At 47.3% G+C, this 27,005-nt stretch overlaps 4 protein-coding genes across 6 annotated transcripts; 1 reads left to right on the forward strand and 3 right to left on the reverse strand.

The window, feature by feature from the left end:
• Positions 1–650: 650 nt before the first annotated feature.
• On the reverse strand, positions 651–2,336 carry LOC306827042 (tripartite motif-containing protein 16-like; the record flags this gene model as incomplete). The annotated part of the gene is made up of 1 exon (XM_079348671.1): positions 651–2,336. One exon carries the CDS (start codon positions 2,334–2,336, stop codon positions 651–653), a length of 1,686 nt encoding a protein of 561 aa, XP_079204797.1.
• A 537-nt stretch (positions 2,337–2,873) lies between these two features.
• On the reverse strand, positions 2,874–6,590 carry epdr1 (ependymin related 1). 2 transcript variants are annotated; one of them, XM_079348365.1, is made up of 4 exons: positions 6,543–6,590; positions 4,645–4,986; positions 4,118–4,326; positions 2,874–3,369 (listed from the first exon to the last, which is right to left on the reverse strand). In XM_079348365.1, the coding sequence occupies exons 2-4, from the start codon at positions 4,875–4,877 to the stop codon at positions 3,176–3,178; spliced, it is 636 nt and encodes a 211-aa protein (XP_079204491.1). In that variant the 5' UTR covers positions 4,878–4,986; positions 6,543–6,590; the 3' UTR covers positions 2,874–3,175. The 2 variants fall into 2 exon arrangements, with proteins under 2 accessions (XP_079204491.1, XP_079204490.1); XM_079348364.1 differs by lacking the exon at positions 6,543–6,590 and adding an exon at positions 6,443–6,527.
• Positions 5,704–8,714, forward strand: nol7 (nucleolar protein 7). The gene is made up of 8 exons (XM_079348363.1): positions 5,704–5,967; positions 6,462–6,522; positions 6,917–6,972; positions 7,215–7,240; positions 7,348–7,411; positions 7,494–7,618; positions 8,053–8,130; positions 8,329–8,714. The coding sequence occupies exons 1-8, from the start codon at positions 5,780–5,782 to the stop codon at positions 8,400–8,402; spliced, it is 672 nt and encodes a 223-aa protein (XP_079204489.1). The 5' UTR covers positions 5,704–5,779; the 3' UTR covers positions 8,403–8,714.
• Positions 8,715–12,492: 3,778 nt separating this feature from the next.
• ranbp9 (RAN binding protein 9) lies at positions 12,493–24,940 on the reverse strand. Of its 2 annotated transcripts, none has more exons than XM_079348316.1 (14): positions 24,346–24,940; positions 19,498–19,609; positions 18,440–18,492; positions 17,141–17,308; positions 16,955–16,977; positions 15,426–15,610; positions 14,836–14,948; positions 14,635–14,743; positions 14,181–14,335; positions 13,722–13,875; positions 13,510–13,628; positions 13,235–13,386; positions 13,038–13,149; positions 12,493–12,922 (listed from the first exon to the last, which is right to left on the reverse strand). In XM_079348316.1, exons 1-14 carry the CDS (start codon positions 24,560–24,562, stop codon positions 12,792–12,794), a joined length of 1,803 nt encoding a protein of 600 aa, XP_079204442.1. In that variant the 5' UTR covers positions 24,563–24,940; the 3' UTR covers positions 12,493–12,791. The 2 variants fall into 2 exon arrangements, with proteins under 2 accessions (XP_079204442.1, XP_079204441.1); XM_079348315.1 differs by having other exon boundaries at positions 13,510–13,631; positions 24,346–24,938.
• Between the last annotated feature and the right edge of the window lie 2,065 nt (positions 24,941–27,005).

A 27,005-nucleotide genomic window follows, 5' to 3' on the forward strand; every position in this document is an offset into this window, starting at 1 on the left:
TTCAATGTCTCTCCTTCAATCATTTCATGAACACATTCACTTCATCCACACAATCACTTTGTTTGATCAGAATCTCTGCTCACAGAAAACCAGGATTTATCTCCTTATTGATTTAATCAGGAGGATTACATTTTTAAAATACCTCAGAGGACATTTTTACATCACTTTGAATATGAACAACATTTATTCTGACTAACTCGTTTCTTTAAGTGGGATTTTATAGATTTTCTACAAATGTTCAAAGTGGTGAGAAGAGAAAATCAGCATTAAAGAAAAGTTTGCTGCTCTCTCTCTCTCTCTCTTCAGACTCTGAATCAGAACAGAAACAACAGCATATAAATGTATGAATACAAATAATCAAACATGGAGAGCAGAGAGAAGTTGATGTTTTCACACAGAGAAATGTCAGTTCAGGTGAACAAAAGTCATGGTGAGCAGTGAAAGAGTCCACGGCTAAACAGACACAGGAAGGAGCGTCACTTAAAGACACTCAAACATTTACAGAACAGACCAGAAGAGGTCAAAGTACCGCCCATAAAGTTTGATTGACAGGTGACGACCATCACATCTCAGCAACGAGCAAGAATAAAAATCAAGTTGAAGATTTGAAACACAGCAAGTTAAACATCTGTCTCCTTCATGATTTCTGTCTATTTCAGTTTACACAACTCAGCAGAGGCTCCATCATCATAAACCGCGAGTCCAGCATGTAGAGGCTGATAGAATGTTTTCTGGACACTGTGGAGGAGAGTCATGGTTTCAGAAATGCTGTAGAAGGACAGAATACCTGCTCTGTGATCCAGGTACACTCCTACTCTGGAGGACTGAGGACCTGAGACACGAGTCCTGACGTTCTTGTACCAAAAGTTATAACTGTTGTTGTCACAATCTAACCTCCAAGATTTGTCATAACGTCCAAACACACATTTATCTGAGCTGCCTGCTCTCCTGATATTCTTGTATGTAACTGCTACAGAAACTTCTTCTCTCCTCTCCACCTCCCAGTAACAACGTCCAGTCAGACTCTCTTTACTCAGGACCTGCCAATAATCAGTGAATCTGTCTGGGTGACGAGAATAAGACTGATGTTTACTCATGAATGTTACTTTTCTGTTCTCATCAGATAATAACAGCTGTGTGTATGCTGTGTTTGGATCCAGTGTGATGTCACATGAATAATTTAAGAACTCAGCTCTGGTCTTGGGCTCTGGTTCTGGTTCTGGTTCTGGTTGTGGCAGTAAAACATCCACTTCAGTCAGTGTCCGTGAGATGTTTGTCCATTTGTCTGTCAGGACGTCCTGTAGTTTATCTCTGACTTCTGACACAGCTGCTGTCACGTCCTCAAAGTACCTCAGAGGACGGATCTTGATGCTGGATGAGTGTGTAGATTCACTGAGTGCTGACACTGAGGGGTAGTCCTGTAGAAACTGGTTGTGATCTTGTGTGTGTGAGAGCTTCTCCAGTTCAGCGTCTTTCCTCTTCAGCTCAGTGATCTCCTGCTCCAGCTTCTCCTGACGCTCTCTGACTCGACTCACTTCAGTTTGCTGCTGGGATCTGACCTGCTGCTTCACATCAGAGCGTCTTTTCTCCATGAGACGGATCAGCTCAGTGAACATCTTCTCACTGTTCCCCACTGTTTTATCAGCAGAGCCATTGATAGCCTCCTCCTCCTGTTGGAGCAGCTTCACATCTTTCTCTCCGTCCTGGATTCTCTGCTGGATGTTTTGTCGACTCATCTCGAGCTCTCTCTGCTTCTCGCTCCTTTCTGCTGCAGCTGAGACTGTGTCGTGACCTTTGTGTTCGTCCATTAAACAGAGACAGATAGACTGCTGATCAGTGCGACAAAATAATTTCATTTCCTCATTATGACGAGAGCAGACGTTGTCATGGAGCTTCTTGGAGGGCTCCACCAGCTTGTGTTTCTTTAATGGCTCTGCTTCTAAATGAGGCTGGAGGTGATTCTCACAGTAAGAGGCCAGACACTGCAGACAGGACTTACAGGCGTTCAGTTTCCTCCCGGTGCAGACATCACAGGCCACATCTTCAGGTCCAGCATAGCAGTGATCAGCAGGAGCAGATTGGAGTCCAGTCTTCTTTAGCTCCTCCACTAAATCTGCTAACATGGTGCTTTTCCTCAGGACAGGCCTCGGTGTGAAGTCCTGTCTGCACTGAGGGCAGCTGTAGATTCTCTTCTCATTCTGTGTATCCCAGTGTCTTTTAATACACTTCATGCAGTAGCTGTGTCCACAGGGAATAGTCACCGGATCCTTCAGTAGATCCAGACAGATGGAACAAGAGAAAGCCTCCCGGTCTAGCTGAACTCCTTTCTGAGCCATTTCTCCTCTCGGTAACAACGACTGTCTGAGTTTCACTTAAATCAGACTAGTTTCCCCTCTGATCTACACAGCATGTGTTTGCTCAGTGACTGTGCAGCTCTTGTTGGTTACACCCATCATTAAACTCTAGATATGAAGGGGAGGGAACCAGTTTATACAGAGTCAGAGTGGGCCTGGCTGTGTCTGAGAGCAGGAAGAAGAGGGAGGGGTTAACAAGCTCTGATTGGTTCCAGGAAGAGGAGCGGTGTGTTTGTGTGTGTGTGTGTGAGAGAGAGAGAGAGAGAGACTTGTTTACAACAGAGAACATTTCTCTTTTAAAAACACTTCTCATCTCAGATTGTAGAAGATGAACTCTTGTTTGAATCAGAGAGTTTCTTGTTTCTGAAATGAGCTCTTCTTCAGTCTGCTTCAGTGAGGATCGTTTTAATACAGCCCTTTAAGGACGTGAATCTGAGAGGGATTTTGCGCTAGCTCTTTTTTAATTTTCTACATTTCACTCATTGATTTGACGATTCTAACACATACAGTGGAGACGAGTTAGTGAGTTCAATTTTATTAGAATGAACAATAGAAAACAGCAGGCAGCAGTAACTAAGTGAGTCATGACAGCTGAAAGAAACTGGTTTAATTCTGCATTCACACCAAAGCTGGAAAAACCAACTTCAAAACTCAGACAAACAGTTTAATCGTCAGTCGTCATTAATTAGATCTTTGCTGAATAAAAACTCTTCTCATGTTAACTCATCAGATAAAAGATTGTGACCTCACAGATATTTACGTCACTGAAGAACTCAGCGAGATTAACCCTTTAAGTGTCTCCGATTAAAGGTGAGAGGGATTCAGCAGCCGGACTCCAACATCCTCTCGGGCCGAGCTGACTGACAGGTGCTGGGCGGCGTGAAGACGTCGGGGTCGCTGATGCCCAGCTGGAGGTTGAAGAAGCGGGTGGAGGTGGTGACGCTGCTGTTCCTGGTGTAGGTCTCCTGCACGGGGTAGCAGTCCTTCAGGGTGTAAACGCCCACCCAGGTCTCATCTGGTGGAGAGACGAGAAAAACAGTGACAGCAGTTCTGAGAGGTTTTCATGTTTTGTCCAGCTCAAAGACACTGTGCATACCCCGCATTATCACAGACTAGCATACTTTACGTCATTTGGAAGGTTTGGTTGGCAGGAGAAAAGTCCAGGTGAAGTCAGACCGAAAAACGTGTCATTCCTCGTGTCAGTCATAAAAGCCCTACTAGACGATTTTAGTCCAGAATATCTGGATTCTTAGCCTCCTCGATGTCAAATATTAAATCTTAAATATGCTTGATTAAGGTTCCAGATCCAGCTGCGCTAGCCAGTTAATTTTCCAGATCTCAAACATGGCAGCCAAGACAAAGACAACGGAGCAGCTTTGATCACACGAGTTTCTGTGAGATCTTGTGTCTGTGGAATAACACAAAGACTGTAAATATTAATGTACGGAGCCATCTGTTCCTGCAGGGGGCGCTGGAGGCTTGTCCTAACTCTCAGTCAACCTCACGACAGGCTGAGAGCTGAGGCGGGGTTTAAACACACCTGATAAAACCGTTAAACCACGCCCACCTGTCAAATCATGTTAGCTACACACCTAATTACACAAGTATGATTTATAAGATCAAGATAATTCACAATTCACAGATGACAAGAACTAATCAGACTTATTTAAGCATGTTTTTATTGAAAAAAAGTTGAAACTGACAGTTAATAATGACTCATTTCTTTGATTATGACTTTAAAATCTTTTAAAAACCAGGCTTACGTTGGCGTGCTGGCTTCCTGTCCGACCACTCCTGGATCTCCACGTTGTCCCCGGGGCCTCCGATGAAGTACTGGTCCTCGAAGGTGGAGTTGGCCGGGATGTCGAAGGGATCCCAGGCCTCGGTCAGAGCGATCTTTGAGCAGTCCTTCGTCTTCTGGTCAATCTGGAACATCACCATGCTCTGGTACAAGAAGATGTACTCGAAGAACCTGGAGCAGCGGGAGAGGAAGATGAAGGCGGGACATCTTTGACTGTTTTCTTTTGTCCTAAACAACACAACTATACCTAAAACCAATTTCATAATTATACATAGAACAGAAAATCCTCATCGTTGCTTTTCATAAGCTGAATTCAGAAACATCTGGAATGTTTTATAATGAATGAAAATGTATGACTTTATTTATTTTGACTAAATTATAATATTTTTAAACAAATAACGTTAAAACCAGAATTAAGAGCATACTAAATAACTGATTCTTATTAATGGCTTATAACAGACCAGTGGAGCTCGAGTCGATGGGTCTTACTTCTGACACGGGGTGTGTTTCTTGTGCTGCTGCAGGACTCGGAGCCTCTGATTCAGGCCGTCGTAGGAGACCGCGGCCCGGCTGTTCCTCCCGGTGCTGTGGTCATACTGCACCCACCTGCCCTCCCATTGCAGCGGGGCGAGGCAGGGCCCGCTGCCGGGGGCATCCAGCCTGCGGAGGCCGAGAACAGAGGCGCCTGCTGCGGCCAGGAGCACGAACAAGAGCCGGTGCATTTTGTCGGGGAGCACCGGGAATGACGTAAGCTTATCCCGTTGTTATTGTTGTTGAGTGCGCTGCACCTGATACCGACAAGTTCGACGCAGTTTTAACTGGCTCAATTTCCTGTTTTAATATCAAAATAAAAGCATTAATGCAACCTTTCAAAATTAAATAATCATAAATCATTATTAATGAAGGGATTTATTTATGTACATTTATTTATGTAAATGCTTTATTTTAATGCGTTGATTTATTTTATTTCATTTTATTCCTTTTGTGGTTTCTAATCTATATCGTTGCTTTTATTTATTATTTTAAATATGTTTTACTGATCGTTTATGACTTTTATTTATTGCTTTTATCTCTTTTTATTTATTTTATTGCTGTTACTTGTTTTTACTGCTTTTACCCCCTTGTATTGCCTTGTTTCTAACTGTTTATACTTTTATTGCTTTTTGTCAAAATCTTTTTTGGAGGTTTAAGGCTTCTTAAAATTTTATCAAGAAAAATATTGTCCATGATTAAGATGTGGAGTGATAGAAATGCATGTAGGATCTTTATTTAAATGTAAACATTTGCTTTGCATATTTCCAACTATTTTATTTCACTTTAATGTCTGTTTAAAATGAAACAGGTTGAGTGATGTTCCCTTTATGTCATTTGAAAACTGAGAGATGGATTAATGATAAACAAATAAAAAGTGTAAAAAAAACAACAAAAAAACATACGGCCATGTTGTCTATGTTCAAAAAATCTCCTAAATTTGTATTCTTTTTGATAATTTAATAATTAATTTAATATTTTGGATTCGAGTTTCCGCTCCGTCGCTAGGGGGCAGATTTAAGATTTAACGGTTGCTAGGAGGAAGTCATGGTGCGGCGCAGACTGATGACGCAGCCCTTCCTCTGAACCCAACATGGCGAAGAAGCAACGTGGGAAAAAAACAGCGTCGTCTACAAAGATGGTGAACATGGACAAACACGCGGATCCTTTCAGTTTAGCGCTGACATCCAGCGACGACGAAGCGCCCGAAGAGGTGACCTTCGAGGACGCGAAGAGTGACGCTTTACGGAGCATGAAGCTGGCGCTGGACGGAGCCAGAAGGTACCGAACCCCGTTTAAAATAACACCAATTCACCTGTTAACGCGATAAAAAGCGGAATAATTCACACACAGCGAGTTTTCTGTAGATTATTCTGATTGTTTTGGGGGAGCCTTTAACATCGGCACAAACATCAGCCATTAATCAGTCATTAATTTTAAATATTTGCATTTAAACTCTAAACTGGACTCCAGGTTTGACGCGATAGAGAAGTATTTTTTCTCATCATTACACGTTTTTTTTACACTGTATGAATGCAGATCATGAAAGTGTAAGCTAAATAATAAAGACTTTATGAATTAATGAAATATAAGGGATGTAAAGTAACAGCAGCTGTAATTGACGGTTTTTTTAAATGGAGTTCGGTGTAACTCGTAAAATCAGGACTACAGAGAAATTTAGACCATTATTCCCAGATTACAGCACGGAATTTTAAATTACAGTTTTGTTTTTAATCTGAATGTTAAAGAAACAAACCCTTTGTGTGTGTCTGCAGGGAAAAGGAGCTGCTGAAAGAGAAGAGGCGGAAGAGACAGGAGCTGTTCCAGGAGCAGAAAGTAAGGACTGAAAACCAAACATGCTGCTGTGATGAGGACTATAAAGTCCGTACAGGTCATGACCTCCAGATTTTAAATGTTTTATGTAGTTTGTCCCTTCAGGTGCACCGTAGGTGAGTGACCGCAGTGTCAGAGCTCAGCTGACATGTCAAAGTGATTTTAAACATTTGCCTTTTGAGTACTTTCTGTGTTGTAATCTTCAATCTATCAGAAGGTCAATATTTCCTTTCAAAAATAAAAGCAGGTTTGAATCCAAACTCTTCTGTGTAAAAACAAAACTTTGAAAAAAGAAAAGCACAATAATGATTTCAATAGAGGCGATTTTAATCTTTGAACTGCAGCGACTGTATTTTATATTTTTTTTAATCTGCTCTCACTCTGCTGTTTCTCACAGAAAAGAAAACTTTTACCCGCTGATGTGTTGGAGGAAATAGACTCTGTCCCTTCAAAGTAAGACTGCTTGTAGGAACCCTAATGTGTGTTTGTACCTGCACTTTGGAAACAGACAGTGAGGGTGTGTGTGTGAATATTTTCTGTTAACCGTCATCGTAATTATCATCTTTGGAACTTTTTTTCCACTTTGTTTAAAAACTCCAATCTTATCTGGACTTTTATTTTGATACGGTCGAGTCACACACAGGCGTTCTCCAACCTGAAGCCTTGTCTTCTTCTGTTTGTTTGTTGTCTTGCAGGAAGCAGAAAGAGTCCGAGGATGAAGGTAAGGGAGGTCATGTCTGCGATTTATTAAAACGTTTTGTCACATTCAGCTGGTAGAAAGTGGAACGCTGAGCGTCGGTGTGATTCTTCTAACTCGTCGTCTTTCAGCTGAAGAGGAAGATCAGGAGGAAGAGCAGGAGAGCAAGAAGAAGAAGAAGACACAATCCCGAAGGTTTGTCAATAAACTTCATTTAAAAGTGAAACAGGAAGTTGGACGTTGCGGTTCAAAACTGGACGTTGGTGCGTTTTTTCAGTCTGAAGGGAAACTACACGGTGACGACGGTGAGGCAGCGAGCGGCGGCGACGTCCTGCCAGCAGCAGACGGCTGAAGACTTCATCCGGTCCAGACTGTACGGACCAGGAAGCTGCAGGACCACAAGTAAGACGCCGAAGGCCGACTGAGGATCATAACACGCTCCTCTCAGGTCGTCCAAACACGGGGACACGGAGACGTGTCCAACGCTCGCCGGGACACGCCGTCACTCTCGATTTATTGTTTTATTCTGAACGCCTTCCATCCTCGTCCAACACTTCCTGCGTGTCCCGTCCGTCTCTTTTCATGGCGTCAGGATTGTTTTTTTTTTTTGCACGCTACACTCTGTGGCAGAAGTCTGCAAAGACGATGATCTGTCTCAATTTGAGCGTTGCTATAGAAACGTCTGTCCGGCCAGCTGAGGCGTCCCGCTCTCCTGGGACGCTTCGCGCTGCGTCGACGGCGACATTCACGCCTCTCTCTCTCTCTCTGATCTCTGATCGTCATCCTGTTTGTTTTTTAATCTTGATTTATTGAGTGTGGCGTCCGTCTCTCTCCAGGTAACGAGCTGCTCTCGCTCCAGAACAAGAAGGGGAGGAATAAAAGCGCCGCCGTGCAGTTCGTCAAGAAGGACTGGGGTGAGACTTTAAACATCAGTTTCAACGTCTGTTTGACTTGGCGCCCCCTGGTGGATGAAATTATACACAGCACCTTTTAATGAGAATTAAGACTTTCCTCTTCCTCACAGCTCGCCGCCAAACGTGACTTAACGTTTCATTCTTCTTAACCCGCCATCTTGTTTTTTTTCTTCCCTCTCTCTCTCGCTCGTCCTCCAGCCTGTAAAGAAAAAGCCAAAGCGGAGAAGCTGAAGAAGCGGTGGATCCACAAGCAGCAGATTTCCTCGTCCTGACCGTGGTCGTCTCGGACAGACTTCAGATGACTTTCACTCCGCGAGCTGCACGAGTCACGGCCGACAGAAGACGGAGACGACGTCCTTAAAAGGACTGGATGTGGACGCTGTGGGAGGACGGGCTGATTCCTCTCGTTCATGGACTTTCTCAGAGCCTGACCCGTAAACAAACCGGACTGTAGAGGATCTTTGAGTCCTCGGTGATCCGGCGCCCTCTGAGGTTTTGACTTGACGATTTTTTTTTTTTTTTTAAGAGTATATTGATGAACTGTTTGTATGTTTAAGGAATAAAAACAAAACACTGTTAAAAGATTTTCTGCTGTGAGCTCGATTTTTAAACTTTTTAGATTTTTTTTTTGTTCATTACTGACGATAAATGTTCCTGTAACTTTGCTCTTATAAATCATATTTACGACTTTAATTCTCAGATTTAGTCTTAATCTTCTCCTTTGTTCACGTCAAATAGAGAAACGTACATTAAACTTTTATATCAGACTATAAAATGTCTCGGGTGTGGAGACTTTAAATATTAAATTAATTTGAGCAAAGGAATGATCTGCAGCTCTGACATCATCAGCTACACCGACCAATGAGAGGGCTCGGGCCTCAGACTTTGATTTCACGTTAGAATCCACAAACTAAAGAATCAAAAACGACTTGATCAGAATATTTAGAACTCGTATTGCAGGTCTCAAAGTCTGTCTCAATCCGTGACCACTTTTTAAAGGTCTAGTTCTCAGACCGGTCTGACCCCTGACCTTAAGTCAAGACCACGAGTCATTTGTCCTCATCTGTGATGAGATGCTTTCTGAAATAAGTAATAGCTTTAATTCGTCTATGATCACATGTTCTATCTCCTGGTTGCGACCTCAAACTTCCCCGTGTTACAGTCCAAGAAGCGAGGGACACGCCCCCTGGACTCCAGATGATTTATCAGGGGTGTATCTGGGTTTTCTTCTGGGTCTTGAGCTCGACTCGAACCCGATCCCTTAATGTCTGGACCTCGGAGCACTCCTGCATACAGCTCGAAATGTTTTTAAGACCAACGGCACTTTACGACTTCTCCGTAACCATGACAACACGACGTCCTGTAGCGTCCGTTTGTTGTTGTTTTTTTGGAGAGACGCAGCCTCCATGTTTGGTTCATTTAAAGTTCCAAGAAAAGCTTCGACTTTACCTGCCAGATGTGAGAGGGGGAAAAAAAGGACTGAGGTGACCTCTGTGTGACCTCTGTGTGACCTCGTCGGTCGGAGGCGTCGGGACATGCAGCAGCCACACAATCCACTTTGTGTCATTTATCATTTTTAATAGAAATCTTTTTCACCCTCACACAAATTGCACTTTTTTTTTTTTGTTTGTTTTTCTTCTCCAAATGGACACAGAGTCAGCAGTGGACGTCTTCCTTAAACAGCGTGAGACTGGCTATGAAAGAAGGAGAAACAAAAAGAATGAAAGAAGAGACACCTAACTGGATCTTACCGTCACTGTACTATGGCATGCATAGGTTTCAGACCTGGACTCAGAGAGAGACGACGACGAGTCTACCACGCTTTCTAAACGACGCCGCCACTGCTTACCATCCCACTTCAAAAAAAAACAAAAGAACAGAAGAAGAAAGAAACAAAACAAACAAAAAAAACCAAGATAGAGAAAAGCTCGGCTCCACTGTGTGGGGGGGCGGGGGGACCCGGGGGCGCGAGGGGGGGGGGACACGAACACGGGTGCAAAGCCCTCTTTCAAAAGTATTTTGGTTCTTCGTCTCGTTTTTTTGTGGTTTCTTTCTCTCTTCACTTTGGGCGTTAAAAAAAAACACGAGGTCAAACGAAGGTGTTGTAACAAATCTGTAACCTGGGGGGGTCTGGGGGGTCTGGGGGGGCGGCGGGTAGTTTGAGGGGTTTCATACCTGAACGCTTTAAAACAGCAGCTTTAAAAATCACAGCGGACAGCGTTACGTGACCTGGGAGCAGCAGGCGAGGTCGAGCGGCGGCCGACAGTTCAAAAGGAAATAATAATTCTGTTTCTGGAAGTCGTGTAACCGGGATGGTGGCGAACAAAATGAGGTAACTGATCAGTTTGACCACGAGGGCGGTCAGCGCCTCGGTGAGGTCCAGAGAGAGAGACGCCCAGCAGCAGCTCGGTCTGACCACAGACTGGAAAACAAGACGTCACGTCCATTTCGTCTACGCAGAGTGAAGCCAACGCTCACGTGACTTAAACCTGCTGTCTGTCTAATGACCAGCAGGGGGCCGGGGGGGGGGGGGGGCTTCACTGAATGAGCACCGTAACGTTTACCAAATCAGTCAGAGGTCTCGAACACGAGACTCCATTACTGTTCAACACGACGAGATGTTGAGACAGACGCCAAACGCCGCCTGACCGTTTTAAATGAACGCTCCGATCCAAAGTCGATTATTTCTGTCTGGAAAGAAAAAAAAAAAAAAAAAAAACATGGCAGAGACGAAAACGGCAAATTTAACGCTTCAAGAACATCGACTGAAACCAAAGAGACGAGTGCAGCCAGTCAATAAATCTGAACACGAGCTAAACCCCCCCCCCTCCTCTCCCCCCCCCCAAAAACAAAACGGTGAATCAGTGCGAGCTGGAGCACGCCGACCACCTGAGCAGGAAAACGACCACGACGTTTCCTTCTTTTTGGAAAACAAACGGAAATGAGAGAATTTCAGAGCTCAAATCTGAAAAAACAAAACAAAACAACCTCGCCGCTGCACCGCTGACGAAAAAACCCCAAAAAGAGCGAGGCCGTGTGGTCGAGGAGGAACGGAGGGACGTTATTGGCTCCTGAGTTCTTCGTGTGACGTCGATACGAAAATAAAGATCAACAACATTTTGCATCAAACCTGCCGTACGGCTCGGTTCTTCTTCTTTTTTCTTTTTTTTAACAAGTAAAACGGGGTCAGAGGTCGCTGCAGGTCGACCAATCAGGGAACAGGAAAAAAAAAAAACGTGTAAAGACGGGGAAACAAGCAGCACGCTTCAGGAGTCGGTGCAAAGCATTGTGGGATTGTTTTTGTTGTTTTCCTTTCATTTGATAACTAAATATCTCACTCTATTGATATAATTCCTTTTTGTTAAATTCATATATAAACGTTAACATGTACACACGCTGGTCACGGGGGGGGAGGGGGGGGGAGGGGGAGGGGCTTTATTATCAGAACTTCCTCTCGCTGGCGCTGAACAAATATACTGTGAATGCAAGTAACAATAATTAATATAATGATCATTATAATTATAATAATAATAATAATAATAATAATAATAATAATAATAGTCGTCCGCACCATGCCTTGTAAACCTGGAAAAAACTAAAAACAAAACAAGAGCCAGGCAACCGCCCACGCCCCCTCCCATGCCAACGCCAACGTTCCCCCCCCCCGCTCCCTCCCACGCCAACGTTCCCCCCCCCCACCCTCCCTCCCTCCCACGCCGCCCGGTGAAACAAAAACAAAACAAAGGATTAAAAACAAGGAACTTTTGAGTCAAGATTCTCTCTGGCTTCTTTGAAGTCCACATGCGTCACACAAATCTCCGCCACAGTCCTGAAGTGAGTGGAGGGCGGGCGGGGTCCAAGGGGAGAGGGGGGGGGGGGGAGCAGTGCCTCGCGGCGCCTCGCTGCGTCGGCCAGAGGCGGAGCCCCTCCTTCAGGGAACTCCAGTCCCGCTTTCCAGCGTCGGCCTGTGTTTGCGTGTAATATGTGTGTGTGGCGAGCCAGGAAAGGACCGCGTTAAAGGGGGGGGGGGGGGGGGGGGGGGGCGCTCGTGGCGGCCGCTCGTCCGCTTCCTGTTGATTTTTTTTCTCTTCTCTTTTGAACAGTTAACATCCAACCAGGGTTTTTTTCATCAGTCTGTAGATCCTGGTTCTGATCCTCCTCCGGTACACGGGGAGGCGGGGAGTCTGTGCCCCCCCCCCCCCCCCCCCGAGGGTTTTCAAGTCGGCTACTCCTGGTTTGGCACCCACGCTGTCAGTCAGTCAGAACGCAGCGCCTCGGGCGGCTGGAGGCGGGATTCATGAGGCCAAACCGAGGCGGAGGCGTAGATTTTATACTTAAGATGGAGAGGGAGGTGATGGGCGAGTGTGTGTGTGTGTGTGTGTGTGTGTGTGACCCGCCCAGAAACGACTCCTGACCCTCGGCGGCGTTGGTGCCAATCGGTAAAAGCGGAACAAGAAGCGAGTGAAGAGGTTAACTTCCTACTTAGTCGCTACGGCGTGGAGGAGCGCGTCCTCGGCTAATGGGACGAGACTCATGGAGGAGGGCGTGGGGAGCCGCTTCTGGACGGGTCCGCTGTGTGTGTGTGTGTGTGTGTGTGTGTGTGTGTGTGTGTGTGTGTGTGTGTGTGTGTGTGTGTGTGCGTGTGTGTGAGAAACACAGGGCTAGTGCAGGTAATCGTCCACGGAGGCGAAGGCGCAGGAGCCGCTGCCAGTTCGAGCCATGATGGCGAGGCACTGGGCGGCCTGACCCACGGCCTGAGCCAGCGGCGGCTGCTTGGGCAGGTTGTGAGTCTCTGAAAGAAGACGAGAGGAGGCAGGTCAGTCGGGGAGGCGCTTTGGCGAAGGACCAGAAAGGCGTTCTTAAGTCCGAGGTCGTGTGACGAAATGAAAACGGCGGCGCAGACGTACCTAATATTGCACTGTTGAGCGTGGAGCAGACCGGCTCTCTCTGGATGGCGTCCAGCTGGTAGCCCACCGGGCTGTTCCACGGGTCTGAGTAGGCGAGCAGGCTGAACGCGTCCTGCAGCAGAGACAACAACAAAAACGGTTCAGGAGGAGCGTCCTCGCCACAGAACGACCACGAGGTGGCGTTTTGTTTTTTTTACCTTGAGCATCTTCTTGTTGGTCGAGTTCTTGCCACACTCGCGGCGCAGGTGTTCGCTCATGCTCTGGAGCTCCCTGCCGAAGTGGATCATTCTCTCGATGGCCGCCTGGCTCCCGCCGCACAGCTGCCTCTTGGACTGAGCCGACTCCACCTCTGCGGCGCCGCCGGGGGGGCCGGGTCGCACGTTTGGAAAAAAAAAGAAAAAAGAAAAGTGAGGATGCATCAAGTTAAAATGAGACACGTGAGCGACCACGTCCAAACGCAGGCTCCACCCACCCATGTCTGCGTCACAGTCGTCCGGCTCGGCGGCGTGCTTGGAGCTGCCGTTGAGGAAACCGTTGGAGGACGATTCTGTCACGCCGTTGGTGAAGTGGTCGACCTCCATGTCCACGTCGCTGCTGAGGCGAGAAAACAAACATCCGGCGTTTGATTTAAGAACGGACGGACGATTGGAGCATTTGACCTTTGACCTCTCGGTAGCATCGTACCTGGTGATGGGCTGCTGGCTGCGGCTCCCGTTGACGCTGACGTCCGACGCCTGGAGGGCGGAGCCAGAGCCCGGGGGGCAGGGCTTGTGACTGTGGGGGGAGGAGCTGTGGCTCTTATTGGACGTCACGCCGTTACAGCAGTTACTGTCGAACCCTGAAGACAAAAAAAAAAAAGAGACATTTAAAAAAAAAAAAAAACGACCTCGAACAACTGAACTTAAACTTTTATTTCAATTCTTTGAAAATTAAAAACTAGACATGAACAAATATGAGGCGTCGCCGCTTGTATTTCTGTTGCCATGGTAACAGAGGACGTTTTTAAAAACTACTCGCCGACATGTGGACTCAAAAAACAGGCGAGTCGCTGATCGGCGTTTCAAAGATAAACGTGTTGACTTTGCTGAGCAGAGTCGGAGGGGGCGGGGCTCCAGGTCTCTGTGCTGATTGGTTGGAGCGTACCTGGCAGGTAGGGCTGGGAGCTGCTGGCTTTGTGGCCGGGGCTGCTGAAGGGCCGCGGGGAGCCGGGGTAGCTGTCCTGAGACTTGGGGCTACGACCGCCCAGACACCTGACCTCGCTGTCCGTGCCGTTCACCATCTCGATGAACTGTCTCACCCTGAGGACGCGGGAGAGGAGGAGGACGAGGAGGACGAGGAGGACGAGGAGGGGGGGGACAGAGGAGGAGGAGGGGGGGACAGAGGAGGGGGAAGAGGAAGGAATCATGCAAAATAAAAAAAGGGAAAAGAAGAGCGACATTTTAGATCAAATGGAACATAAAGAATATTTCCTGTCACTCGAGTTAAAGCTCCTGTGAGGTTGCTTTTGGCGCCCCCTGTGGACAAAGTGTATATCTCTCTGCTGATCTATCTGTACACACACACACACACACACACACACACACACACACGGTCTTACTTGAGCATGAAGAGGAGGTCCGGGTTCCTCTCCAGGAGGTTGGGGTAGAGCTGCTGGGTGGTCTCGATGGCCTCGCCCATCCTACCCGACAACACCAACTTCTGGATCTCTGCAAACCAACAGTTCTGTTAGCTCGCTCGCTCGCTCGCTCGCTCTCTGTCTCTCTCTCTCGTGAAAACATGGCGGCACAGAAGAACTCACTCTGTCTGTTTTTGATGGAGGCCAGCTCCTCGTGCACGGCCTGGTCCGTGGACTTGGCGAAGGCTTCGGCGGTGGCACAGTAGCTGTGATGCACCAGGTAGGAAGCCACCATCCTGCAGAGACATCAAAAGAACCAGAACCACAACACCGCTCTCATTATCGGCCTCTAGTGGACACCGGGTGAACTGCAGGACTCTACACTTCCGGATTGATTTCATTTAAACACAAGACAGAATGAATCAATTCAAACTGCTCGCCGCCCGCCGCTGACAGATTTGTGATCCCGAGTGACCACGGTGTCGCTGCCGCCCTATAAAAAGACGATAATTCTTCCCCCTCCATCAATCTGACGTGAGCTTACGAACTTCCTGTTTTCAATCCCGGGGAGCGAGGCGACGGCTCCCCCCTCCCTCCCTCCCTCCCTCGAGCCCAATCCGCATCAAATGGAGATTAAATCCATTCAGGACAAGTAATCATAGCAACACAGAGCTAATCCCATCAGGGCAGGAAGAGAAACCGAGTCTCCTGCTCTCTGAAGGGGGGGGGGCTCAATCTGGACTCCCCCCCCGGCAGCAGGCGGCTGAACGTACTTCTGGATCATGGACTGCCACTCGCCCTCGCGCTCTCCGATGGGGAAGCGGTCGATCTGCGCCTGGATCTTCGTCCTCCACTCGCGCATGTAGTCCTCGATGTCGAACACGAACGGGTGCTGGCCGAAGTTCGCGTCCACCACCTCGCCCGGAGTCTGAAGACCCACCGTCGGGTACAGGTTAGGCTGAGAGAGAGAGAGAGAGAGGGGGAGAGAGAGAGAGAGAGAGAGAGAGGAAATGGACGAGTGAAAAAAATTAAAATAAAAACAGGACATCAGGAAAAGAGACTGAAGCAGCTTCAAACTTGCTGTATCTGCAGTTTCAGGACGTTTGTGCACAGACTGATGGTGGACACTCTTGGCGAGCGTCGGCGGCGTCCAGCGCCGGGTTTGACCTGGCTACCTTCTAAAAACACCTTGGCTGGGAGAGAGAGGACCGAGGGCGAGCGAGTCGAGAGGAGATGATAGATCACTGAGGGGATAAATAATCGTCGTTTGTGCGTCTGTCTCTTTAAGAGTCGTCTTGTTTTGTTATGATCCAGTAACCTCGGAGGTCAGCGGCGCCGAGGTGACGCACTCCAGCGCTCTGGAGGAACTTGAATGTCTGTCTGTTTTCTGCTCAGTGGATTCTTGTTGTTGAGCCGGAGTCTCAAAGAAACTCTGAAGAACAGACGGCCCACTTTGTTTTTTCTTCCAACGAGCAAAAAGAGGAGCGAACAAGAGCGTCCCTCACATCTCACTGTTAATGGATGCATGAATGTCATTTGAATTAATGCTCATTTGGAGGCGTACACACACACACACACACACACACACACACACGTACACACACACGTACACACACATGTACACACACAAGCCTGGGAGCTGAGTGTCGCTCGTTCATCATCCTGTTCAGACAAACACACTCGCGTCTGTTTTCATATCTCATTAAATATTCTTCCTGCTTCTCTTCCAGCTGGAGACAAAAACCTGACACACACACACACACGTACACACACACATGTACACACACACACGTACACACACACACACACACATGTACACACACACACACGGCCTGTGGCCTTGAAACCAGAGACTGTAAATATTAGAGGATGAAGCAGGGGGGCGCTGGACTCCCATCGGAGGCGGTCTCTGTGCTGGAAATGCTGTCTCATCTTCACTCGGGGGGGGGGGGGGGGGTTAAGCCCCGCCCACCTGTCAATCAGATCAGCTGCTTTGGGGCGTGTACAGGAGCTGTGATCCAGGTCAACCCGCCTCTCTCTCTCTTTCGTGGAAGTGTGACGTCACCTTCACGTCTGAGCAGACGGTCACAAACACCAGATATCAAACCTCCTCCACACACACACACACACACACACACACACACACACACACACACACACACACACACACACACACACACACACACACACACACACACACACACACACACACACACACACACACACACACACACACACACACACACACACACACACACACACACACACACACACACACACAGAAGCTGAAGTGTGTACTCACTGGGAGGTCTGTGAAGGCGATACCTGCAGAGAGAGAGAGAGAGAGAAACGTCAGCGCTTCATATTTCTACAAACACGCCGAGGACACAAACTGGCGCTCACTTCATAAGAATATGGAGGTTAACCAGGATTAAGCCCCTCCCCCTCCTGCCACTCAAGTCAACCAATGGGAGAGGCGGAGCGTTACCTAAGCTGTGGCCGTTCTTTGTGTAGAAGCAGGTGTTGTTGATGAGGTTAACGCAGCAGCCAATCACGTCGCCCGTCGTAAACGTGGGTCCGTAGGGTTGCCCGGTGCCGGACGAGCAGAAGGAGTGGCCGTCGTCTCCGTGGTAACCGTATGAGTGCTTGTCCCAACCTGAGCGATTTAAAAGAAAATAACAACATGAGCGAAAACAGAACAGAAGGTTCCAGAAACCGCGAGAGAGACGAACATCCGCGTGTAACTTCACGAGTCGGATCACAAATCATATCGAGCTTCTGTGACGAGAGGAACGAAGGCAGGTTGCTATGGTAACGGAGGACTAGCTGGCGTGTGTGCTGCGGGAGACAGGATTCTTTAAACGCAGAGGGGTCGTGACCTCGTGAGGGAGGAGAGACGTTTGTGTCTCAGCCAGTCTGGAGCGGCGAGCGTGAAGCGTGTCAGCAGGCTGATGGTCAACCTGAGGAGCCAATCATCACCTGATACTCAGATAGTGGTCACGCTGGGACGTGGTCAGGGAGCGAGCGTCCACCGAGCATGTTCTTCTGAGGAAGGAGGAGCAAGAGGAGGAGGAGAAGGAGGAGCAGGAAGAGGAGCAGGAGGAAGAAGAGGAGGAGGAGCAGGAAGAAGAAGAGGAGCAGGAGGAGGAGCAGGAGGAAGAAGAAGGAGGAGGAAGAGGAGGAGGAGGAGAAGAGAAGAAGAGGAGGAGGAGCAGGAGGAAGAAGAAGAGGAGGAGGAGCAGGAGGAAGAAGAGGAGCAGGAAGAGGAGGAGGAGCAGGAGGAAGAAGAAGAGGAGGAGGAGCAGGAGGAAGAAGAGGAGCAGGAAGAGGAGGAGCCTCTGCAGCAGCACAGCCGTCCTCCGGGCTGTCTGAACGCTGTGACTTAACTGGCTGAACTCTTTAAACATCAGTGACATCAGAGCGCCACTCTGATGTCACTAAAGTGATCAATAATCTATCTATCACTCTGCATGTGTTCTTCACTATTAGAGAGTGTTCACTCGTGTGTGTGCGCTCTGCTCGGGGCCTCCTGTTATCTCCGAGCTGTGGGGTGGGTCCAGTTCTCTGCTCGGCCTGATAACCGAGAGAGAGAGAGAGAGAGCGAGAGACGGCGCCCGTCTGAACGTGTGCCAGCGGCGTGCCAGCAGGTTCACACATCAAGGGTCGAACCTGCAGAATCTCACGGCGTTTAAACCAACGCAGCCGAGGAGGAGCATTGCCTTTATAAAGAGACTTCCATATCTCACACACACACACACACACACACACACACACAGTGTCATCTTACCGGGGAGTCTGTTCATGTTTACACCCTGAGCGGAGAGGCCGATGCCCATGTACCTGTGAGGCAAAAAAAAGAAAAGACCAGGTGAGAGTTTAGAAGAGCGGACAGAAAAGAAGGAAAATTCAAAATTACAAAAACAAACATGGAGCTCCTGCAGACGAGAGATCAGCGTCACTTCACAGCTTCACTCGCTGTTTTCGGTTCAGGTGACTTCAGTCTGAACTCGGAGCGAGGAAAGATGGCGGCGTGACGTTCTTGAGCTGCTTGCTTTAAAAAGATGTCACACCGGCGTCCTCCTGAGCGGATGAATCTCAACATCCCTGACGCGACAGCTGAGCAAGTAATCCAGTTCCAATTTCACACTTTCAAAATAAAAGTCCCTGAAAGCTACGGCAATACGATACTTTTATTGTGAAAGGCCATAAGTTTACATTTTAGTTTTAATGGAGCTTCACTTCCTGCCTCGATGACGCCGTGAAAGGTGCAGTGAGGTCAAATCATTCGCAGCACAGAACAGTCCGTCTGATGAAAGGTCAGAGGTCACATGATGATAATAAAGTGTGTCATCACACAAAGTCAACCAGGCACGACACAACGATCACCGAGTGAGCAGTCACTGGATGTGGATCAGCATGTTAGTCCAGACTGAACTGGTCTGAACCTTTCTGACCCCCCGACACAGACCGAGTCTGAGAGGACCTGAGGGGTCAAGTGAGTTCACTTCCGAGGTCATCAGAGGTCATCAGGTCATCAGAGGTCGGCTCGCAGCGGGTGAGCACGCGTTCAGTACTCAAACAAGGGAAGTGAACTGCAAAGCATTGTGGGTAGAATTTGGCTAAAATGAACACTGCTAACACGAGCTGCCCATCACTCTGGCTCGACGTGTCAGACTGCGGCGCTCTGTGGGACGCCATTCCTCCTCTGTCCTGTTGCTAACTTCCAGGTCAAAGTGCGGCCGATGACCGGAGCTACGGCGCCATCTAGCGGCGCGTTGCTAGGCTACATTGCTGGGCTACATTGCTAGGCTACATTGCTGGTGGTCTCAGTGATCGTTCTCTTACCCGTCTCGGCCTTTGCTGATGATCTTCACCTCGAAGTAGTAAACGCCGCACGCCGCCGGGATGGGGTGCGTGGCCCGTACAGAGGCGGCATCTTTAGGGGTTTTTCCGTGACCTACAGGGGAAGACACACAAACAGGAGAAACGTATGAAAACACACACACGTGGAAAGATTCACACGCTGACGGCTGCAGCCGAAGGTCACGCCACCGCCGCTTCAACAGCTGGAGGTCAAGGGTCACGTCAGAGCAGGAGCTGCAGATCGACCTCTGACCTTCCCGTTAAAGAGACGCCTGACACCGCGCCGCAGCTGCTCCGCGCACAGAAGAGGGCGCACCTCGCCATCCGTCCGCTCACACCGTTCACAGGGTTTTAATAGTTTGACCTCAGGCGGCGCCGGCGCTGCGGCGTGACGAGTAAACAGCCAGAAGGAGATACGAGCTTGTTCCAATATTGTTTCAGGATGATCTGAGGCCGACGTGTGGAGTGAACATCAGGAGAAATATTTGCATGTTGGTGGAATTTGAACTTTAAACAGAAGTCAAAATGTCCTTTGAGATTCAGGCTGAAGCACAAAGACGTTTAACGGGACGACTTTTCATGAGCGCCCTCGCTCTTCGTCTCCTGAGACGCTGTGACTCCTCCCCCTCCTCCTCCTCCTCCTCCTCCTCCGGAGGTTTCTGTGAAGCCGACGTTTGTTTAAAGTCGACCGACGATGATGATCTTCATGTTATAGACACACACGCAGTGCTTCATCGCTGTCTGTGTCCAAAACTTCAGATCATGAAGGGGTTCAGGTGTGTCGCACGCAGTCATCTCAGGATTATCCTGCAGAGGGCGCTAAACGGCACGCCACTGTTGAAACCAAGAAGTTCATGAGACGAAGCGTCAAGAAAGCTTGTACATCCAGCCAGCGCCAGAGAGCACGCCGAACCCCGAGATATTTAAAAAAAATAAATTAAAAAAAAAGTAAAAAAAAAAAAAAAAAGAGAGAGAGAGACCAGGAAAGGGTCCGACAAATCGTGTCCACTTTCTCCAACGTCATTCAGCCTCGCTCTCAGTCGACTCGTCAACAACGCCAAACACAATCTACGCCTGTCAGCGACCATTATCTGTGGTCATTTATCTCGTTTACCGTAAATTCCGGACTATAAGCCGCTACTTTTTTCTCACACTTCGAGGACTGCGGCTTCTACTCCGGTGCGGCTAATGCATGGATTTTTTATGGGGGACAATGAGCTTCTGCCGCAAAAACATTTGACTTCGTCACGTCGGATCTTAATATCAGTCATTTTGCGCTTCATGCACGCACCCTCATGATGGAAAACACACGGAGAAATACATATGATGCAGCTTTCAAGTTAAAGGCGATCGACCTGGCTGTCAAAGAAGCTAACAGAGCTGCTGCACGTTAAGATGACACTGACAGCGACAACAGAGACTGAGGAAGTGAGTAATGAAGTCATTCTGAGGCAGTGAATGGATGGACTTTTTCTTGTGAAATATACTACGGTCATCTTTTTCATCAGCCGTGTTACAGACACCGTCGGCTAGGCTTCGTATTGTAACGGTTCATGTTGTAAAGTCAGTAGTTGATAATGTGTTCATAATTCCGATTATGTGGAGAGTCAGTGAATGCACCAGCGAGAACGTGTTGAGTGGCTGTATGAGAGAACGCTGGGGGAGAGAGTTGGATTGTTACGGCAAGTTATGTGTTGCTCTCTGCTGTAAACGGCGTGGTCACGGCCGACAGTGATCGGGTTATTAAGTTATTATTTGAACGCTCTCGTCGTCCTTTAACGTCCGTACGGACGCTACAGTATTTGCGGATGTTACCGGTAGCCTACGTCTGTGTAAATAGCTCTTGTTATAGCGTGGACACCTGCGGCTTATAATCAAGTGCGGCTTATATATGTACAAATACATTTATTTACTTATTTTTAGCCGGTGCGGCTTATATCCAGGTGCGCTCAATAGTACGGAATTTACGGTATTTATTTTAACGGGACCTTGGATTTAAAAAAAAAAAAACATAGTTAGCCAAAAGGCTAATTTTCATCTGCTGTCCCCCGGACAGATTTGAATAAAGGCTCACATACGTCGAGTGATCACAGCCCGCTCAGCCTCTTCTCTTCACGCTCGAGCGTGCAGGGGCGGAGCTTAATGACGCCCCAGAATATGGAAGAAGAACCCATAAAGTAAAAGGAGATGGAGCAACGTACACAGGAAGTAACCAGACCGCTCTGAGGACTACAAACATGGTCACATGATCAGCACGCTCCCTCCACCTTCACTCAGCTCTGCTCTACATCACTGTCAGTGACGGGGGGTCACGGTCTGCATCGCGTGAGGGTCTAAACCAGCGGGAGAGATGAAGGGCGGCGGCGTGGCGGCCTCTTATTCAGAAATCCTGAAGACGGTTTAGAAAAAGAAAGAAGAGGAAACACTCGACAACGATCTGACGGGTTCCATGACTTCAAGGCGACTCTGTGACTGCGCCGAATACAAACGCACGTGTGTGTGTGTGTGTGTGTGTGTGTGTGTGTGTGTGTCACTTTGACTCGTCGACTTCTCTCATCGCGTCTGTTTATCGTTCAGCTTCATGAACACCTTTAACGATGATGATGACGGTTTAGTTTGATAAAGATAATTTGAAGATGGTTTCTATCCTGATTACGGCTCTCAAGAGCTCTGATCCCTTCCTGTCAGCGCGTGTGGTCACTTCCTGTCAGTGCCTCTGATCCCTTCCTGTCAGCGCCTGTGGTCACTTCCTGTCAGTGCGTGTGGTCACTTCCTGTCAGCGCCTCTGATCCCTTCCTGTCAGTGCCTCTGATCCCTTCCTGCCAGTGCCTGTGGTCACTTCCTGTCAGCGCCTGACTCAAAGATGATCATTTGCTCTTCCCGTCTCTGGCTCCTCCTCCCTCGTGTCCGTCTGGCTCGCTGGCGTTTGGGTAAAAGCGTCTGATGAGTGAACTGTCGTCATCAGCTCGTCCAACAGAAACTTCGGTGAGGAACATCGACCGCCTGTTTCACGCCGCCGCTGTGACAGAGCGCTGCGTTCACTCTGAAGCCCGATATAAAGATCCTACGTTTCATTTGTCTGAATCCCGCGCTGACACACACACACACACACACACACACACACATACACACACACAAACAAATGAAGGTTGTGTGTGTGTGTGTGTGTGTGTGTGTTGGTCTGCTTTCTGTTGGACCGGCGGCTAACGACCCTCGCTAACGCTAACATGTGCTATCTTGTACATTTAAATTGTTAATGGTCCAGATCTAGATGGGAACCCTTCCTGGATTTTCTTCAAATTAAAATCATAAACTGAAGGAAGAAAAGCGAGCGAGCGACGACGACGCTCAGCCCGACGTCAGCGCAGCTCTGAAGTGACGACTGCATTAAATCACAGATGACCTCATATTCCAGCTTTAACCTTCACATTCAACCAGCCTGACAGGAGGCGTAAAAAAACAAGTACAGCTGTGTCAGCAGGGTTTTTTTGTGGGGATGATTAACACACACGCACACACACACACGGAACATCTGCAGCATACCTGCTGAAAGAAAGAGAGAGAGAGCGAGCGAGCTGTAAGCAGGAAGTGTGTGTGTGTGTGCAGACGGCCGAACACACCCAACAAGCACAGGAACACCTTTATTTAAACTCCAGACTTTTCTAGAAGAAATAATAAAACCTTTAGCGAGCCTGAACACACCCGTCACCCCTCCACACATTAACCTCTCTGCTCCGAGTGTGTGTGTGTGTGTGTGTGTGTGTGTGTGTGTTCACAGGTCACACACATCTTATTCATTTCTCCATCAGCCTGTGACGTGACGTCGACCCTCCCTCTTTGTTTCTGAGCCTCCTCAACTGTTTACAGCTTTAAAGAACATATGTTCTCAGGTTCTGTACATTTCTTTATAATATATATATATATATATATATATTATACATCATTTATTATGCATGAGCCTATTTTTAATTGCACAGCTTTAATTTGGTTATTCTGAGTCATATAGGGAGCCTCCTACATCTTGTTTTGGGTTTATTAAATACTGAAGGGAGGGGGACAGAGGTTTAGTGTTTAATGTTTATTGTAACTTATGTCTTTTTATCTATCTATCTATCTATCTAGTTTGGTTAATTTTAAACTAATCACTGTACTTAACCTCGTCATGGACTGCTTGTTGTATTTCTGTATTTATATTATTTTTATTTTTATTTTTATTTCTTTGACTGGATGTTGATCTATTTGTTCTATATCTGTAAAGCTCTGTGTAAACAGCTGTTTTAAAAGGTGCTGTAGAAATAGTTATTAGTATTAATGCTTGATATTAAACCACTGCTAACAACAACAAACAAACAAACAAACAAAGGCCTACTAATGTAAACACTCATCATGACTCTCTCTGTCTTTCATTAATCGATCACCTGACATGATTCTGTCCTAATAAAGCGGATTTTAAGCCACACAGAGAGCTTTAAACCTGCTCTGATCAATATGTGACACTTTGTTTGTTTGTTTGTTTATGAATCCTTCAAATCAACACTGTTTAAAACAACACCAGGACACATCCGAGGCTCCAATAATAACAGAAAAGAAGCTACACAGTTTTAAAGTGGTTCACTGCTTTAGCAGAGGAGGCTAACGATGTTGTAGGTCATTTTTTTTGGGCTGCTCGGGTTTACAAGATGTCCTCTGCTGCTAGCTGTTAGCTTAGCATACTTTGTTTTTAGCTTTGGATCCGCTAGCCGTTGAAGCTAGCTAGGCGTTAGCAGCTGGATGTGTTTTGTGTTGGGGGGTGGGGGGTAGATGTGCCAAACTGGGGGGGGGGGGACTTACCTTTATAGTGAACCCGCAGATTGTTCTGGGACAGTCCGATGTAGCTAAACTTGTCCTTCGGGCTCCAGGAGCGGGGCAGCGGGGTCTCGGTCTCGTTAACGGCCGGGTAGAGCCGCCGCAGCCGCTGGTTGAGCTCCTTCTCCTGCTCGTTCAGAGCCGAATCTCCGTGGACAACCACCGACATGAGAAACCCACAGCCTGACGACTGACCAGACATGGCTACGACTCGACTTCAGAGCCGCCTGTGTCGAGTCAGCGTCAAGTTTTTATTTAAAAGGGAGGCGCAGCCAGCAAGCTAGGCTCGCTGGGTTAGCCAGAGGAGCTATGCTAGGCTAACGCGTTTAGCTGAAGCGATCGCAGAAACAGCTTGACATCAGCTGACACATAAAGCCAGAGATACAGACACTGGAAGATGAGCTTTTCTGCCGCGTAGATGTCTAAAAAGGCAGAGGAGGACGTCGTTGTTTTGGGGAGAAAAAGTGACAGCTAACGTTAAGCTAGACGGATCGACATAATGAGCTCAGCTAGCCTCGATCTTTTGTTTGTTGTCGGAGCTGCGATCCGCGATTCTGATTGGCTGAGAGCAGCTCCACTCACTTCCTATGGGCAGTGTGAAATAAATAAAAATGTAATTAAATAAATACTCAGAATGAGCGGTGAATGTACAACAACTAGACAGAACAAAAATCCAATTTTTTAAACATTAATTTTATCAGAAAAAAACCCCAAAACAAACAAACTTGAATTTCTTTCGGGATCAATAAAGTATATCTAGCTCTTATTTGGGTAACCTGAGTGTCTATGGACCCACTAAACGTGAAATAAGCTCATCCAGTCTTTTGTTTGTTTGTCTGCATACATCTTAAAGCACACAGAGAAAAATGCTCAGTTTCCAATCTGCGCCTCTTGTGATGTCACAGTGGGATTCTGGCAGAGAAAAAAATCCCCTCCCTTCCTCCCCTGGTGTCTCCTCCTCTGGACTCCACCTCCAGCCGGGAATTCACAGTGTCACGGCAGTAGATGAAGCAGCAGCAGGAGAAGAAAATCACACAGTGCAGAATTAAATTACATCAAATTATAAAAATGGAGAAAAGAGCCAGTAACTTGAAGATGTAAGTCTCTATAAACTATATGAGTGGACATGTCATTGCATGTGCTAATTCATGCTAATCAGTATCTAATTGTGTGTGTGACAATTGTAAATCTGTGTGCTGAGTGTTTCATCGTTAATTGTACATGTGTTGACAGAGGACTCATCTTGTTTTCGAGCGGGTCCAACACCAAACGTAACACACAGAAACATTCAACCACACATACAAAGGCTCTCACACACGCCATCCCCATAACGCCACAACACACCCACATTGTAAACACGCACAAGATTTCACACTACATATAATAATAACACTGACATTAGTGGTCCTGCTTTACTTTTATTTACGGATATATGGCCCAGAAAAAAAAAGAAGATATATAATTGAATCCTGTCTCGGCTCTTTCCCTCGAATCTGTTAGAAATAAGTGACATTACTGTCTTCGCTGCACCGTTGTTGCTAAATAATTTCGTTGTGCAGATGTCTCATGTCTCATGTCTCTCTCATCGCCTTCTATTCTAAAGCTGATATCTGAAGGCCAACTCACTACGAGGTAAATACCTGTACTTCACAGACAGATCAGATCAGATTTTGCCGTTAGGAGATCAATCTATTTTGTAAAAGCACAGCCGTTACAGAAACAGTGGTTACATAACTCGCTGCAAAGCCACCAAAACTTTCAGGAGGAAACTTTACTTCCTGGCCCACACGACCTCATCGGCTGTGTCTTTTTAGCGTAACTGTTTTTTTAAGCATCAGGAATGATTGAAGCGGTGGTCGAGCAGTAACTCCTGTCATCTGTCAGTTTGAACGATCTTTTCGGTCAGCACCGGTGTGGGCTGTAAGTCATGACTTCCTTCGTGTGAAAGCAAAGCAGCCGTGCCACACATCTGGTTTGTAATTTCCAAGTTGTTGTTTCAGACTGAAGAGTTTGTTGGCATGCACTGCACGAGAAAGTCCCTCACACCAAACATGTGGGGATGTTCATTGCATCACTTGAAAGGAATCTGAAATGATGTTGCACTCCCTGTAGGGAAGCACTTGCTCAGATTGAGATTCAAGAGCAGACCCTGGAAAACACCAAGACGGTTTATGTCCTGCAAGACGAGAAGAAGAAGAACGGGGACAAAATGTTCTGATGAAACAGATCGCCAAAGCCTCGTTCAGAATCGCACAAAAAACTCCTGAAAGACCCAGGAAGCTGAAAATCTTCAGGAGTGCATTATGTGTAAAAAAAAAAGGGAAGGCTTACAATCGTTGTATATCCTGCATGGATTCACTTCAAACAGCATCTGATGTGATGGAAAAATACTTCAAGAGGACGTAATATCCTCTTTTTTTTGTCACCTTTCCAAACTGTCCCCTGTGCTATGAATGAAACATCTGTGTTTCTGTGCTTTGGTCCAAATATAACTATTTTACACTGAGAGCTGAACTGTGTTGGTTCAGTATTGAAAATGAATGGAAAAAAAATGGCGTCCCCCTCTCTCACTGTGTAGCATGAAACTTCCCCTTGCAGGATTAATGAAGGATATCTTCTTCTTCTTCTCATCTCGAGGGCCAACA

This window comes from Symphodus melops (genome assembly GCF_947650265.1).
Source record: "Symphodus melops genome assembly, chromosome: 7".
NCBI lineage: Eukaryota > Metazoa > Chordata > Actinopteri > Labriformes > Labridae > Symphodus > Symphodus melops.

Excerpts from the sequence above, each read along its gene's own strand:
- epdr1 (XM_079348365.1), bottom strand. The coding sequence starts at position 4,877 with ATGCACCGGCTCTTGTTCGTGCTCCTGGCCGCAGCAGGCGCCTCTGTT. Across the intron at positions 4,327-4,644 it reads AAACACACCCCGTGTCAGAA|GTTCTTCGAGTACATCTTCT; the intron begins GTAAGACCCATC and ends CCGCTGCTCCAG. Across the intron at positions 3,370-4,117 it reads CAGGAAGCCAGCACGCCAAC|ATGAGACCTGGGTGGGCGTT; the intron begins GTAAGCCTGGTT and ends TCTCTCCACCAG.
- nol7 (XM_079348363.1), top strand. The coding sequence starts at position 5,780 with ATGGCGAAGAAGCAACGTGGGAAAAAAACAGCGTCGTCTACAAAGATG. Across the intron at positions 6,973-7,214 it reads ATAGACTCTGTCCCTTCAAA|GAAGCAGAAAGAGTCCGAGG; the intron begins GTAAGACTGCTT and ends GTTGTCTTGCAG. Across the intron at positions 8,131-8,328 it reads GTTCGTCAAGAAGGACTGGG|CCTGTAAAGAAAAAGCCAAA; the intron begins GTGAGACTTTAA and ends CTCGTCCTCCAG.
- ranbp9 (XM_079348315.1), bottom strand. The coding sequence starts at position 24,562 with ATGTCTGGTCAGTCGTCAGGCTGTGGGTTTCTCATGTCGGTGGTTGTC. Across the intron at positions 15,611-16,954 it reads TCGCCTTCACAGACCTCCCA|CCTAACCTGTACCCGACGGT; the intron begins GTGAGTACACAC and ends TCTCTCTCTCAG. Across the intron at positions 13,876-14,180 it reads CTCCCAGCCCTACCTGCCAG|GGTTCGACAGTAACTGCTGT; the intron begins GTACGCTCCAAC and ends TTTTGTCTTCAG.